This window comes from Schistocerca americana, chromosome 3 (assembly GCF_021461395.2).
Source record: "Schistocerca americana isolate TAMUIC-IGC-003095 chromosome 3, iqSchAmer2.1, whole genome shotgun sequence".
NCBI lineage: Eukaryota > Metazoa > Arthropoda > Insecta > Orthoptera > Acrididae > Schistocerca > Schistocerca americana.
Window position 1 is genome coordinate 324,301,976 of NC_060121.1, and position 15,334 is coordinate 324,317,309.

Here is a 15,334-nt window from a genome sequence, read left to right on the forward strand (position 1 = left end):
TCAGACCATGCAACGCTCTACCGCTGCGTCTACATCTACATTTATACTCCGCAAGCCACCCAACGGTGTGTGGCGGAGGGCACTTTACGTGCCACTGTCACTACCTCCCTTTCCTGTTCCAGTCGCGTATGGTTCGCGGGAAGAACGACTGCCGGAAAGCCTCCGCTGGCGCTTGAATCTCTCTAATTTTACATTCGTGATCGCCTCAGGAGGTATAAGTCGGGGCAGGCAATATATTCGATACCTCATCCAGAAACGCACCCTCTCGAAACCTGGACAGCAAGCTACACCGCGATGCAGAGCGCCTCTCATGCAGAGTCTGCCACTTGAGTTTGCTAAACATCTCCGTAACGCTATCGCGCTTACCAGATAACCCTGTGACGAAACGCGCCGCTCTTCTTTGGATCTTCTCTATCTCCTCCGTCAACCCGATCTGGTACGGATCCCACACTGATGAGCAATACTCAAGCATAGGTCGACCGAGTGTTTTGTAAGGCACCTTCTTTGTTGATGGACTACATTTTCTAAGGACTCTCCCAATGAATCTCAACCTGGTACCCGCCTTACCAACAGTTAATTTTATATGATCATTCCACTTCAAATCGTTCCGCACGCATACTCCCAGATATTTTACAGAAGTAACTGCTACCAGTGTTTGTTCTGCTGTTCAATCAGGTTCAGATCTGGTGGGTTGGTGGAGGCCAGCACATCAATTGGGACTCGGCACTGCGTTCCTCAAACAGCTCCGTCACACTCCTAGCCTTGTGACATGCCGCATTATCTGGTTGAAAAATGCCACAACTATAAGGAAACATAATGATCGTGAAGGGCTGTTCGTCGTCTGCAACTGGTGTACGATACTCCTTGGTCATCATGGTGCTTTGCACAAGCTCCACTGGAGCCATGGGTGGCGACATGAACGTTTCGCAGACCATAATGGAGCCACCACCAGCTTGTCTACATTCCACAGTATAGTAGTCAAGGAGCTGTTGCCCTGGAATACGACACCGGCCGCTGTGGCTGAGCGGTTCTAGGCGCTTCAGTTCGGATCTGCACTGCTGCTACAGTCATAGGTTCGAATCCTATCTCGGGCATGGATGTGTGTGATGTCCTAAGGTTAGTTAGATTTAAGTAGTTGTAAGTGTAGGAGCTGATGACCTCAGATGTATAGTGCTTAGAGCCATTTGAACCATATGGAAGACGACGGATTCGCACCCTCCCATCAGCATGATGAAGAAGGTATCGGGATTCATTAGACCATGCGACGCTCTACCACAGCGTCAACATCCAGTGCCAATCATCGCATGCCAGTTTGTCATAGCTGCCGATGTCGTGGTATTAACATTGGCACATGCATGGGTCGTCGGCTGTGGAGGCCCATCGTTAAATGTGTTTGGTGCGCTGTGAGTTCAGACACACTTACACTCTGCCTAGCATTAAGGTGTGATGTTAGTTCCGCCACAGGTTGCCAGCTGCCCTGTTTTACAAGTCTGCCCAGCCTACGACGTTCAACATCTGTAAAGAGGAGTGGCCACCCAGCCCCACAACGTCGGGACATGGTTTCACCTTGGTTTCGCCACGTGTTGAAATCGCTCACCACAGCATTCCTCGAACTCCTGACAAGTTGTGCAGTTTCCGAAATGTGGGGTACTGTCAAGTGGGACGTACCCCACGGATCAATGTTGGGGCCAACCCTGTTCCTTATTTATATAAATGATACTCCCCCTATTATTACGGGTAACTCTAAAATATTTCTGTTTGCTGGTGACTCTAGTTTGGTAGTAAAGGATGTTGTGTCCAACATTGGCTCAGTTTCAAATAGTGCAGTTCACGACAAAAGTTCATGGCTTGTAGAAAATAAACTAACGCTAAATTACAGTAAGACTCAGTTTTACAGTTTCTAACACACAATTCAACAAAACCTGATCATAGAATGGACACATGATTAGTGAAACTGAATAGTTCATATTTCTAGGTGTTCAGATAGATAATAAACTGTCGTGAAAAGCCCACGTTCAGGACCTTGTTCAATGACTTAATGCGGCCATTTTCACTATTCGAACGGTATCTGAAGTGAGTGATCGTTCGACACGAAAATTAGTCTACTTTGCATATTTTCATTCGCTTATGACGTATGGTATTATATTTTGGGGTAACTGTTCCCATTCTAAACGGATATTTTTGGCTCAGAAACGGGTTGTTCGGGCAATAAGTAGTGTTAAGTTCACGTACCTCTTGTCGACCCCTGTTCACGAGTCTGGATATTTTGACATTGGTCTCTCAATATGTATATTCCTTACTGTCATTTCTTGTTAACGATATTAGCTTATTCCCAAGAATAAGCAGCTTTCACTCAGTTAATACTCGGCAGAAATCAAACCTGTATTTGGATCGGACTTCCTTAGCTCCTGTACAGAAAGGTGTGCTGTATACTGCTGCATCCATTTTCAATAAGCTACCACCAGAACTCAAAAATCTTAGCAATAATCCACGCGCCTTCAAATCGAAGTTGAAGTGTTACCTCATGGATCACTCCTTCTATTCTGTCGAGGAGTTCCTTCAGAAATTAAGCTTATTCGTGTTGTATTGTTGATTGCGTTTACTTAAACTTATGGTTTGACTTTTTTCGGGTTCATAAACATTTTATTTTTATCTGTTATTACTTTTATGTTGTAATTTCATGTACTGACACGTTCCATGATTTGCTCCTCAGTTTGGTCCTACAGAACTCGACGTGTAAATAAATTGACTAACAGCCATTCCTTGCCAGGTGACGCTGCTGTCGCCTGGACGAGTTTATATCAATAACAGATCTATGGTGATAATGTTCTGGCTGATCAATGTATACATGCTGCCAGCCAGCGTTTCTGGAGTTCCTGGACGCAAGCAGGGAAATTTTCAGCTGTAATTCTTGTAAGGTCATGTGTCACAACCCACTGGATGTCTGTGACATTCTTATAAACCTTTCCTTTCAGTCGTCTTTTCACTCACAGGTGTGGGATGTGGGATGGCAATAATAGAATGTCTAGCCAGATACTCGGTAACAGATAAAGCAGTCTGGGGTCTATATCTAGCAGTAAGAACTAGTCTTGAGAATGCCACCAATCAGGACAGTGATGACGAATTGCTTATCGCAAACATTTCAAGGCTTTACTGTAAAGAGTTTCGGTAACTATTTGATCTCGAGAAACATACCCATGGTGAACCAATCCTCTACTATCAAAAAATGCAATCAACGTTGTCTTTGTTCTTGAAGGTTGTTATTTGACTTTTTGGAGGCTAGCGATCCAGGACTCCTCCATTCAGCAATTTAATGATTCGTGTGAGGGTCATGTTCGTACCACCAGCTATCATGCCCAGCAACAATCTTTGACAGAAACGAGGAATCACGTTTGGCTCTGTCCAGTAGTTCAGCAGAAATTCTTCATTTTTTCCTCTTTCTTTTCATCTGTTAGTGTTTGAGCGATGAGTTTTGCATTAAGTTTCCGTTTCCCTAAATCTTAGCATAAAATCTTATGTGACACATCACGATTCAAATTAAGTTCTTCTGATAACGCACGCACAGAGGCATAACAGTCTTCTCGTAATAACTGCTTTGCACGCTCCATATCTGCATCGGTATGTGCTGCAGATGGGCGACCAGCTCTGACATTGTCTTGCACTGAATCCCTGCCTTCACAAAACCTTTTCCGCCACTCGAAAACACGACTTCTTGAAAGTGCCTCGCCTGCATATACTTACTTAATCACTGTCCACGTTTCACTTGGAGTTTTCTCGAGCTTAACAGAACTTAATGTTCACTCCTTGCTCACAATTAGCATCCATCGTGTCACCGTAACTAATGCGCCAAGAACGCAGTGTGTTGCTAAGCGCAGACCTGCCACCTAGTGAGATTGCCCGGAAACATGCCCATGGTCATTTCAAGGACGCACACATAAAAAGGGAACACAAAAATAACATTTGTTCCTTTTTGGTACTGCACACTAAAAAGAACCTGCCCTGTAACTTTTCTGAGACATGAGGTATCTCAAAACGTCGCGTATAAAAACGGCGTCTTCCGGTGCTCATGCCTCGGGTTCTGTTGGTGGTAAAAAGATAGGGCAAAGTTTTTTGGATAGCCCTTGGGTTATGAACTAATTGTATACTCAACAGACGGATGGTCTTCGTGTCTCTGTCCTACAGTACAGGGTCAAAGTATGAATATTGCACACTTCCTCCTGCTTAGGCAAATGGAGCATATCGGTTGGTTCTTTTTACATTTGATGTAGTCTACGGTGGACTTGATGAGACTTATGGAGGCGCTATTAGTTCATGGGCGGTTTCTCGGAAAACCTACAAAACGGTTTTTTTATTATATTTTCTCTGTCATCAGCGGACCAAAACTCAGCCCAGAATTCCAAGATAAATGTGCACAGCAAATTGCTGTAATTTTTACGATATAATTGTGTCCCTAAGATTCCTGTTCCGAATAACCTTGAAAATTTTCTAGATATCATTATCCGTTTCTAAGTAACAGACGTTCAAATTTAACGTACTTCCGCACGTAAAATACGCACTTTACATTACGTTGTGAGGCGAAAAAGTAGTTTATAAAGTGACATAGCATGGAGAAATATGCTGTAAAGTGTCTCCGTTGTTATCAGAAGGGTTCTGAAGCACATGCAAAATTTTTGTGCATGTAAAATTCGACATGAGGTCTAAAATTAGTTTCGCGTTATTTCAATTTCAAGTAAGTAAACTTTCAAAATTTTACTGACTCATCAATTTATTTTCATATGATTGACATATCAGTAACTGGGATGACAGGGAAAAGAATGATACCAGCGGAAAAAAGCTGCTATCAGAAAACAGAAAAGGCGAATATTAAAAGACCGACTGGGTTACCAGCAGCCTCATTCTACCTTCCTCAGCACCTTTAAAAAATTAAAAAGAAACATTGGCATGCGAACATATTCGCACTTTTTTTTTGCTGTGAGAGAAGCAGGCAGTGGCAGTGGGAAAGAGACAGAGAAGTAATAAATACTGAAAGGTATTAGTAGGTAGTGGTTGTGGTATAGAATGAGCGAGGGAGACAATGGCCATGTGAAAGAGAGAGAGGAACACAGTGACACTGCAACATAGCAGACAGTGAGAGAGCAGTGCTAGGAAAAGAGTGAAGGAGAAGTCCCAGCAGGAGAGAAATAAAGATAAGTGGAAAGGGGAAGTAGGTGAGAGACAGTGATAATGAGAGACAGAGTCTGTGACAATGACAACAAGGAAGAGAGAGATAGTGACTGACAACGAGGAAGAGAGAGATAGTGACAGTGAGAAGAGACAGCAGCAATGGGAAGGAATGAACGAGAGTGTAGCAGTAAGAGAGAAGGAGAGAGAGACAGTGAGAGGAGGCATTAGTAGTGGGACGGAATGAAGGCGACTGTCACTGTGAGACAGGATACAGTGACAGAGAGACACAAGGAGACAACGACAATGAGTTGGGCTGAATGAGTAAGTGAGAATGGGCAATTTGGAGTGGAGAGGAACAAGAGACTTACAACAATGGACTGATAGTTGTGAGTGAGTTACAGTTGGGGCAGCTTGTGAGAATGAGAGGTGAGTTGCAAGTTAAAAAGAGCACAAACATGTTTGCATGCCAATATATTTGCAAAAAATTTTAAAGGTGCTGAGGAAGATAGAATGAGGTAGCTTGTACCCCACTTTTCAGTTAGAGTCTTTATTAAAAGAGGAGCGTATTTGCCTTTTTGTGCTCCGGTAGCAATATATTTCTGCTGGTAACCATTTCGATGGAAATTGAAAGACGGTGCATAACTTAGGACCTGAATACCTCCAAAGAGCCTAATTTCTCTCATCTCCCCTATGTAATGCAGAGTCGACCACTAGGCATCAAGAGAGATGGACCTGAAAATATATAAAAGGGGTGGGGGGTAGTGTGTTGTCAGTAGAGAATTAGTAACAGCAGGACAGGTCACTCGGAAGAGATCAGTGACACCAAATATGGACTAGTCACTGGACATCACCAGAGAAAAAAATGTACCAAGGACATTTCAACTCTTCTGACACTGCCCAAGTCCATTTTTTGTGATGGAACTGTCAAATGGAGATGCGAAGGAACAACCACAGCTCAGTCAAGACCAATCAGATCTCATGTATTGGCACATGTGGATCGTCAAGCATTGTTGAAGTTTGTTGTAAGAAATCACATGAAAGGAGCGGAAGGAGTCAATCATGAGTTCCAAAGTGCTGCCAGCAGTCCAGCTAGCACCATAACTGTCTGTAGCGATTTAAAAGGAATGGAGCACAAGGGTTGAGCAGCTCCACATAAGCTACACATTTCTGTAGGCAGTGCCAAAAAAGCTCAAGTTGGTGTGAAGAGACGCATCACTGGAGAGTGTATGATTGGAAATGAGTGATTGGGAGTGATGAATCATGCTATACCCTGTGGCAATTCAACATAACTTGCCATCACTTGCAGTGCCAATGGTGAAGTGTCAAAGAGGTGGTGTTACAGTATGAGGGTCTTTTTCATGGTTTGGTTGTGGTCCCCTTCTTGCTCTTAAGAAAATGCCAAGTGTGGAAGAATATGAACACCACTGTATACTGAGGATAGTAGAGGAACAGTTTGGGGACAATAACTGATCATATCAGTAGGACAGTGCACCTTGTAATTAACCAGCATCTGTGAGGCAATGGTTTGTGGACTATAACATAACTGAAATAGGCTGGTCAGCCCACTGGAACATGTTTGGGATGATTTACATCAACTTCATTCCAGAACCCAGTGTCTAACATCACTACCTTCTCTGATTTCAGCTCTTGAGGAAGAATGGGCCGCCATTTCTCCACAGACACTTATATACCTCATTAAAAGTGTCCCCAGCAGAGTTCAAGTCATCATAAAGGCTTAGGGTGGATACAAGCCATATTAATGTCCACTAACATGTGTCTGGATAATTTTGAGCAGATCATGTAGCTTGCATCACCCCCACTACAAGTTTAATTCTAAATGTGATATACATAAAGTGCTATAATATGATAACAGTAACAAATGCTTTTACTACAATAAAATGTTTCAATTATTTTATTGTAATAATAATTTGTTTCACAAAGTTCGAGCAGTCCCATACTCAGAGAAGGAGCACAGGAAAGCAGATGGAGGAATCCTGCATCACTGTTCTAGGCAAGGTCTTAACAGACGTCGTTGTTCCTTACCTTCCTCCAACCTGTTATGAAGTGGCAAATGTGCACCTGTGTCATGTGGATGACCTGTGATAAATTCTTGTACAGTGTAGTAATCTAGAACACTGGTGTAAAGACTTATGATTAAGAATTTTACACTGACACCTCTAATCCCTTTGCCAGACAAACACTGATAGTGAAAAGTTTGCACTGACAGGACCTCCAAGTCAACCACTACCAGACTTGCTTGCATTAGTGACCACGGCTAAAGAGGCAGGAATGATTTGTTTACATTGGTGAATAATTGCTTTAGCATAATGTCAAAGAAATTGAAATTCAGAAAAATGTAGCCTCTGAAAAGTACACGTCTGAAAAATTGAGAAGAGCATGTGTCACACAATTAATTTATGAACTATAACAGCATGAAGTTGTCACCTTTGATAATGTCATAAATTAAATACACTGACAAAAAGAATCACAACACCAAACAATAATTGATGTAGGTAATAAAATTTTGGAAATACATTTGTGTAGGGAACATATTTAAGTGATTAATGTTGCAAGATCTCAGGTTAATGTAAAAATGAGATAAGGTATTACAAATGTGAAATGCTGGTACATTAATAACTGGTGTAACCACAAGAATATTGAATGCAAGTATGCTGTATGTTAGTCTGTGGGGTGGAGTTCCATTTCTTCCATTTCTGTTGCACTTGATTGGTCGATACAGGAACAATTATTGCTGGTTACGGATGATGCTGGATACGCTGACCAATCATTTCCAATATGTTCCTGATTAGAGACAGATTTTGTGATCGAGAAAGCCAAGGCAACAATGTTGACAATCTGTAGTTCATGTTGGGTTACAACAGCAGAATGTGGGCGAGCGTTACCTTGTTGGCAAACACCACCTGGAATGCTGTACATGAAAGGCACCAAATAAGTCGAATCACAGAACTGATGTATGTATTTGAAGTCAGGATGCATGGGATAACCATATGAAATTGCTTCTCATACCATAATTCCTGATGTAGGTCTAGTGTGTCTAGCACACATACATGTTGGTTGCAGGCTCTCAACTGGCCTCTTTCTAATCAACATGCTGCCATCACTGGCACTGAGGCAGACCCAGCTTTTATCATAAAATGCAACAGACCTCCACCCTACCCTCCAGTGAGCTCTTGTTTGACACCACCGAATTTGCAAATGTCGATAGTTTGGACTCATTGGAATGTACACAACAGAGCATCTGTCTTGGAGCTGTCCTTGAAGTAACTGATTTGTAACAGATCATTGTGTCACAGTGGTGCCAGCTGCTGCTCAGATTGCTGCTGCAGATGGAGTATGCTGCACCAGAGCCATGCACTGAACACAATTATCTTCCCTCTAGGCCATCTGGAGCCCAGTCATCTTGAGACCGTTCATTATCATTACCACAGCTGTCATCAATCATGTACAATGACTATGTTCCTGCTGAGGTTTTCTGCAGTACCACAAAAGGAGCATCCAGCTTCTCATTGCACTATTACACGGCATTGTTGAAACTCATTCTTGACCAACATCAAATCAAATTGTCCAATCTGTAAGGTAACTAGTGCTCACAGCCATTACACTGTGTATTTAAAGCAAACTTGATTTGCTTCCTCATTGTGGCACTCTGTGACTGGAACAAAATTTGGATAGACATAATCTTCCAGAAGTAGAAACACACCTACCAACTTATAACTCCTTGGTGTTGCGATTTTTTTTTTTTTTTTCGTCAGTGTAATATAAAATCAAAATGTGCTCTTATGATTATCAGTCTTTCATTAAGAACTATGATTGTGAATACTGGTCTGCAAATTATAGCTATGAGAGGCTTGTTCTTTCTTCCAGCAGTTTCTGCTTACATTTGGGAACACATCCTTTCTGTTACATTTTCTTTAGTGGAGGTTCCTATCCTTTCTATCTTGCCTTACACAACTTGCTATGGTTTGACAGCTGTATGTATGAACACAAGAACTGTGTCGAATTTGTTGCTGGTGATACATATGTTCAGCATATTCATATATATAAAATGCCGAACTGCCCAATGGTTCTGAATCCACATTAACTGTTCGTCTTCCTACAATAATCAGGATAAATCAGCACAAAACTTGAAGGAAAGAAAGGGCTCTTTTTTTCGTTTTGGTCAGTAGTCACCTAATTGGTTTGATGGAGTCCGTTATGAACTCTTTCCCTGTGCCAACCTGTTCAACCTATTGTATCACTTAGACACAGCAGCCTCAATTATTTGTTGGATATATCCCAATCAGTCTTCCCCCGCAGTTCGTACTCTCAACAGTTCCCTGTAGAAACAAGGCTGTCATAACACAGGCCTTATCCTATCGCTTCATCTCATATGTCTTTTCCACATATTCATTACCTCACCAGTCCCATGGAGGACTTCCTCTTTTTTATCATATAAGTCCATGTAATCTCTGCATCCTTCTATATCATCACATCACAAACACTTTGATACTCTTCATTTCAAGATTTCTCACAATCCATGATTCACTTCACTACAGTACTGTGCTCCACAGGTACGTTTTCAAAAATTTCATCCTCAAATCAGTGCCTATGTTTGATACTGGTGGACTTCTTTTCATGAAGAACACTCTCTTCACCTGTGATAGTCGACTTCTTATAACCTCCTTGCTTTAGCCATCAGCATTATTTTGCTTCCAAGATAGTACAATTCCTTCACTTTGTTACTAAGTGGTCAGTTTTAATGTTAAGTTCATCAGAAATCTCATTCCTGCTATTACTTCTTGTTTTTGAATTTCTTTCATTTATCTGTAGTCCACATTCTGCGTGCATTAAACTGCTCATTCCATTGCATAGGCCCTGTAATTCTGAGGACAGCCATGTCATCAATGGCTTGTATCAGTGATATCCTATTCCGAAAGCACCAGCAGGATGTCAACTTGTGGGTGTTTGTCACATATAGGAATTTCCACACTAGGAGATAATGAATATTACAGTTAAGTCTAATATCAGAAGCTAGTCCATGGTATGTGAAAAAAAAACTGTTGCTTCAAATTACCTGAATAATTAGATTTAAGGATTTAAAAGTTCTGTCAGCTACATGGTGCCAACTGCCTTGCCACAGTGATTACACCGATTCCCATAAGATCACTGAAATTAAGCTCTGTTGGGCTTGGCTAGTATTTGGATGGGTAACTATCTGGTTTGCCAAGTACTGTCGCCAAGCGGGGTGCACTCAGCACTTGTGACGCCCACAGAGGAGCTACTTGATTGGGAAGTAGTGGCTTCGGTTGTGAAAACTGACAACGGCCAGGACAGCGGCGTGCTGTGGGCTGAGGAACACAGAGGTTGGTTGGTACTGTTGGGCCTTCAAGGCCTCTTCGGACAATGTTTAGTTCAGTTACATTATGTGATCAAAAGTATCTGGACACCTGACCTAAAATGACTTACAAGTTTGTGGCGAACCTCCATCAGTAATGCTGGAATTCAATATGGGGTTGGCCCACCCTTAGCCTTGATAACAGCTTCCACTCTCGCAGGCATACGTTCAATCAGGTGCTGTAAGGTTTCTTGGGGAATGGCAGCCCATTCTTCACAGAGTGCTGCACTGAGGAGAAGTATCGATGTCGGTCGGTGAGGCGCAGCACAAAGTTGGCGTTCCTAAACATCCTTAAGTTGTTCAATAGGATTCAGGTCAGGAATCTGTGCAGGCGAGTATATTACAGGGATGTTATTGTCATGTAACCAATCTGCCATAGGCCATGCATCACGAATAGGTGCTCAATCATGTGAAAAGATGCAATCACCATCCCCGAACTGTTCTCCAACAGTGGGAACCAAGAAGGTGCTTAAAACATTAATGTAGGTCTGTGCTGCGATTGTGCCATGCAAAACAGCAAGAGGTGCAAGCCCCCTACATGAAAAACATGACCACACCATAACACCACCACCTCCGCATTTTACTGTTGTCACTACACATGCTGGCAGATGATGTTCACCGGGCATTCGCCATACCCACAACCTGCCATCGGATCTCCACATGTGTACCGTGATTTGTCACTCCACACAATGTTTTCACACTGTTCAATTGTCCAATGTTTATGCTCCTTACACCAAGCAAGGTGTCGCTTGGCATTTACTGGCGTGATTTGTGGCTTATGAGCAGCAGCTCGACCATGAAATCCACTTCACTATCACATCCACTCCACTATCACATCAAAGACAGTGGACCTAAAGATGTTTAGGAGTGTGGAAATCTCACATACAGACATATGATACAAGTGACACCCAATCACCCGATCACGTTCGAAGTCCGTGAGTTCCGCGGAGCACCCCATTCTGCTCTTTCACAATGCCTAATGACTACTGAGGCCGCTGATATGGAGTACCTGGCAGTAGGTGGCAGCACAATGCACCAAATATGAAAAAAATATGTTTTTGGAGGTGTCCAGATACTTTTGATCACAGTGTAGCTGCAAGGCAAGTAGAAGTAATCATTGTAAAGCTGCATTACAACTTGTAATGTATTGCAAACAAAGCTCAGTATTTACAGATGTGGGTAACTATTTTAAAATTACAAATATAATCGAGTTAATATTAAGCTGCTAAAAGGATATAAACATCAGACATTTAGTATAACTAAAAAGACAAAAGGTTTTTTCCATGTTGCAGCTTTCCTTTTAATTTACTTGTTTAAATTTAGATGATATAACCATGGAAAGCACTAAGCAGTATAGTGATAGTTTATGTTAATATAGTGTGTAAATTCAGTTTTTATGATTACCGTGTCTTTTGTTAATGTATACCTTAACTTGCACAACCCTGCAGTATCTCCATCTTGAGTAGAAAACATGAATTATTGAAGAGCAAATTACTAGTTGCTGCTCGTAATTGCACTGTGTCATAGCTTTGTGGTGAAGTGAAGTAGTGGAAGTAAATTATCATCCAACTCTTCATCTACAGAATAGTTTTCAACAATGTGGGTAGACAGTGGGAGATGAATCTTGAAGACATGAACACATTAGATCAATAAAGGCCAACAAATGAAAAACCACATCATCGGCCAAAATTTTCTTAGTGTGTACAGATGACAAATTGAAGCCAATGAAGCAGTTGGGCTTGGTTATGGTTTGGAATGTAAGTGGTAACATCAAAGCACTGGCCTTGGAACCACTTTCCTAGTGTGGACACTGGGTCAAATGTTCATACGTTCAGTAGCAATTTGCTATGTCTGTTGGTATGGTGTGTATTTATGGTGTTTAAATAAGTTCACTGTACAAAAAAAGTTTGTCATCCCAGTACGCATGCAGAGAAGTATCATTAAGCATTTACAGATTGAGTCACATGCTGAACCCCACATGCATTGCATCTGTGTAAGCATAAGGCAGTAGTGATCAGTGGGACGTTTGTGTTTCAAGTGAACATTGTATGTAAACATGGATAAATATAAGTGTGTGACAGAGTGGCAAAAAGGGCCATACTGTGTGTGAAGGTGGTAGATTTGTTGGTGTTTCATGGTGGACTGTTCAATGTATCTACAAGCAGTGGTATAACACATGTGGCCATGAAACATGTCATCAGAATTGTAATCAGAAACGATCCTGATTGAGAAGGACCAGAGATGCATTTCACGGATTGTGAATCAAAATTGCTTCCAAACCTGTTATTGGAAGAATGTTGTGACAGGAACTGCATGCAATGAATATTTGGAGTCGGTCACCACACAAGCGGCCATTGCTCACACAGGCACAGTAAGATGACAACAGCAAAGTTGTTTGGGCTGGTATTCTGAACACTCCTCCAACATATTATCTTCCCACTGGTGTAAAATCATTTGATTTGAACCCCACAGAAAATCTATGGGGTATGTTGAAACAGCAGATAAAACACTAACATCAGCGTCCCCGCAATTTGGTGGAATTATGCCATGGAATCCTAAATGAGTGGCTTAACATGCATGCGACATACCTGCACCTTGTGAACTCATTTCCTCAACAAGTTCCAGGTGATTATTAAATTCAGGGGCAGAATTACACAGTATTAAATGATTCTTGTAATGTATCTCTAGGGGTGATTAATCTTTGATATGGTGAGCTTAATGGAGTATGCAGTGGAATGGAGACAGCATCAAAGCTGACAGAGTTTATCATGAATGGGAATGTTTATAATTGTGGTTATAAATGTCAAGTATACTCTTGTATATGAGCTGTTTGGGTATTTTAAAGATATACATTAACTGGAATCAGAATCCTCAGTAGCTAAATATCTCAGAATGACTATTAATCTTCCTGCTACAGGTACAGCTCTCCTGAAGGAGGTGTCATCTTTGGAAATTTTAGGGTCTATTCAACTCAACGACAATTTGAAATCTGTAGCTTTTATTCAAGAAATAATTGTGAAATAGCCCATATTACAATTCAGCTCTAAGGTCAGACATTAATTCTGTCCACACTGGTCCCCACTTTTTAAAAGAGCTTCTTTTCCTTGTTTTGATGATCAGCTTCTGGCAGTAAAATAAATGATGCACATGAGACAGCTGCTAAATCCTCTTGCTCCCTCATAATATCAACCAGCAAAATTATAATTAAAACACTATTTTAAAGCAATAACAAAATGGGAGCAAACTCAACAAGTTATCAGAGCCAACTGTGTGATTCCACATGACCGAATCTCTGGCCTCAAGCCTTTGGTTTGGTGAGGATGACAGGCCTAACAACAGTACACTGGCAACCAACAGTTGGCTGAATTCATTGGCTGTTTGTCCATTGGCCTTCATTGGTCTAGTGAGTACAGGGCTTAAGAGTACTAGGAACAAATTAGGTCTGAATATTTTTCCATGTGGCTTGGTGTTGGCAGATGTGTCTAATGAACTTGCCGGGTGCATGAATAATTCCATCAGATGATCCAATGGGTTTGCAAAAATAGTGTCTCAATATATCTTTCTTATATCTCCAAGCATTTGCAGCATTAACCCCCTTATATGTTCCAGATTCACTGAAGACATCTTCCTGATCTAGACCCATGGTCAGAACAGCCTCTGATCTTTCTCCATGAACCTCAACATCTACTTGCCAGTCTGCTTCATCTGTTTCCTCCCAACTAACACAGCTATCTTCTAGGGTGCTCATATCTTCCTCCCCCCCCCTCTCTCTTTTTCTCTCTCTCTCTCTCCCTCCCTCTCTCTCTCTCTCTCTCTCCCTCTCCCTCTCTCTCCCTCCCCCCCTTGTTGGAGAGGAAGAAGGAGAGGGGAGAGAGAGAGGGAGAGGGAGAGAGAGAGAAAAGGAGTTATAGCACGTAAGCTAGTGCAATTTTTTGTTCTGTTTCTGTTTATATACACCATCTATCAACCAGCTGCAGCTCCAGAGTTGGACTGCAGCTCTGGGACAATGGGTTAGAAACCAATTTTGAATAAATACCATATTAGTGGGATGAAAAATCTAAAATCATTGTTGGAGTTACTAGATCATTGTCACTAGACATGAATATATCTGTGAAATATTGATGGTAGTTTCCTAAGAAAATATACTTAACAATTTCCCAGAGCATACAAAAGTGAAGTAAGCAATTAGAAAATTACTGTGCAAGAAAATGCTCTCATTCTTTAATAGTATTTTACGGTAATATTTGCTACTTTTGGTTTTCACTATTGTACCTTCATAAGGACCAGTATTTTGTAACTATAAAATCAACAATAAAGGTGGCGCAAAAAATGATGTTAGCGTTAGGCCAGTGAAAAGCTATTTTCATTACCAGTAGATAGGAAGTGATACATAAATACTTTGTTTTGCTTTGCAGTGTTGTTTGACCTGGCAGCTATCAGTCTGTGGACTGTCCAATACTATCAGAAACTTCAGGACAATGTGATGAGCATCGAAGATCTGGACAACATGTGGACGTCAGCTGGCATGGCACATCTAGGTTATTCTTTCTGGTATGTCATTTCATTTGAAAACTATTGTGAATTATTTGAGACATCTGCAAAAGCAGAAATAAAAGGTCATGTATTCCACATGTATGTACTTCAGAGCTCTAATTATTAATAAAAACAATTATGACAGTATCAATTTTTCAGTGGCACTGTTTTAGTGTGAAAAAACAACTGCAATTGCTTTTCGCACTTAGTGGGTGACAGTAATTGCAGTTGAATACTGTAGAA

General features: G+C 41.4%; 1 protein-coding gene across 2 annotated transcripts in view; it reads left to right on the top strand.

Annotated features, from left to right (window-relative positions):
- Window positions 1-15,334, top strand: part of LOC124605785 — a 214,802-nt gene that overhangs the window by 198,763 nt on the left and 705 nt on the right. For both annotated transcript variants that reach the window (XM_047137675.1, XM_047137674.1), the window contains exon 4: window positions 14,974-15,109. In XM_047137675.1, coding sequence (XP_046993631.1) covers window positions 14,974-15,109 — 136 coding nt within the window. The remainder of the gene's footprint in view (window positions 1-14,973; window positions 15,110-15,334) is intronic.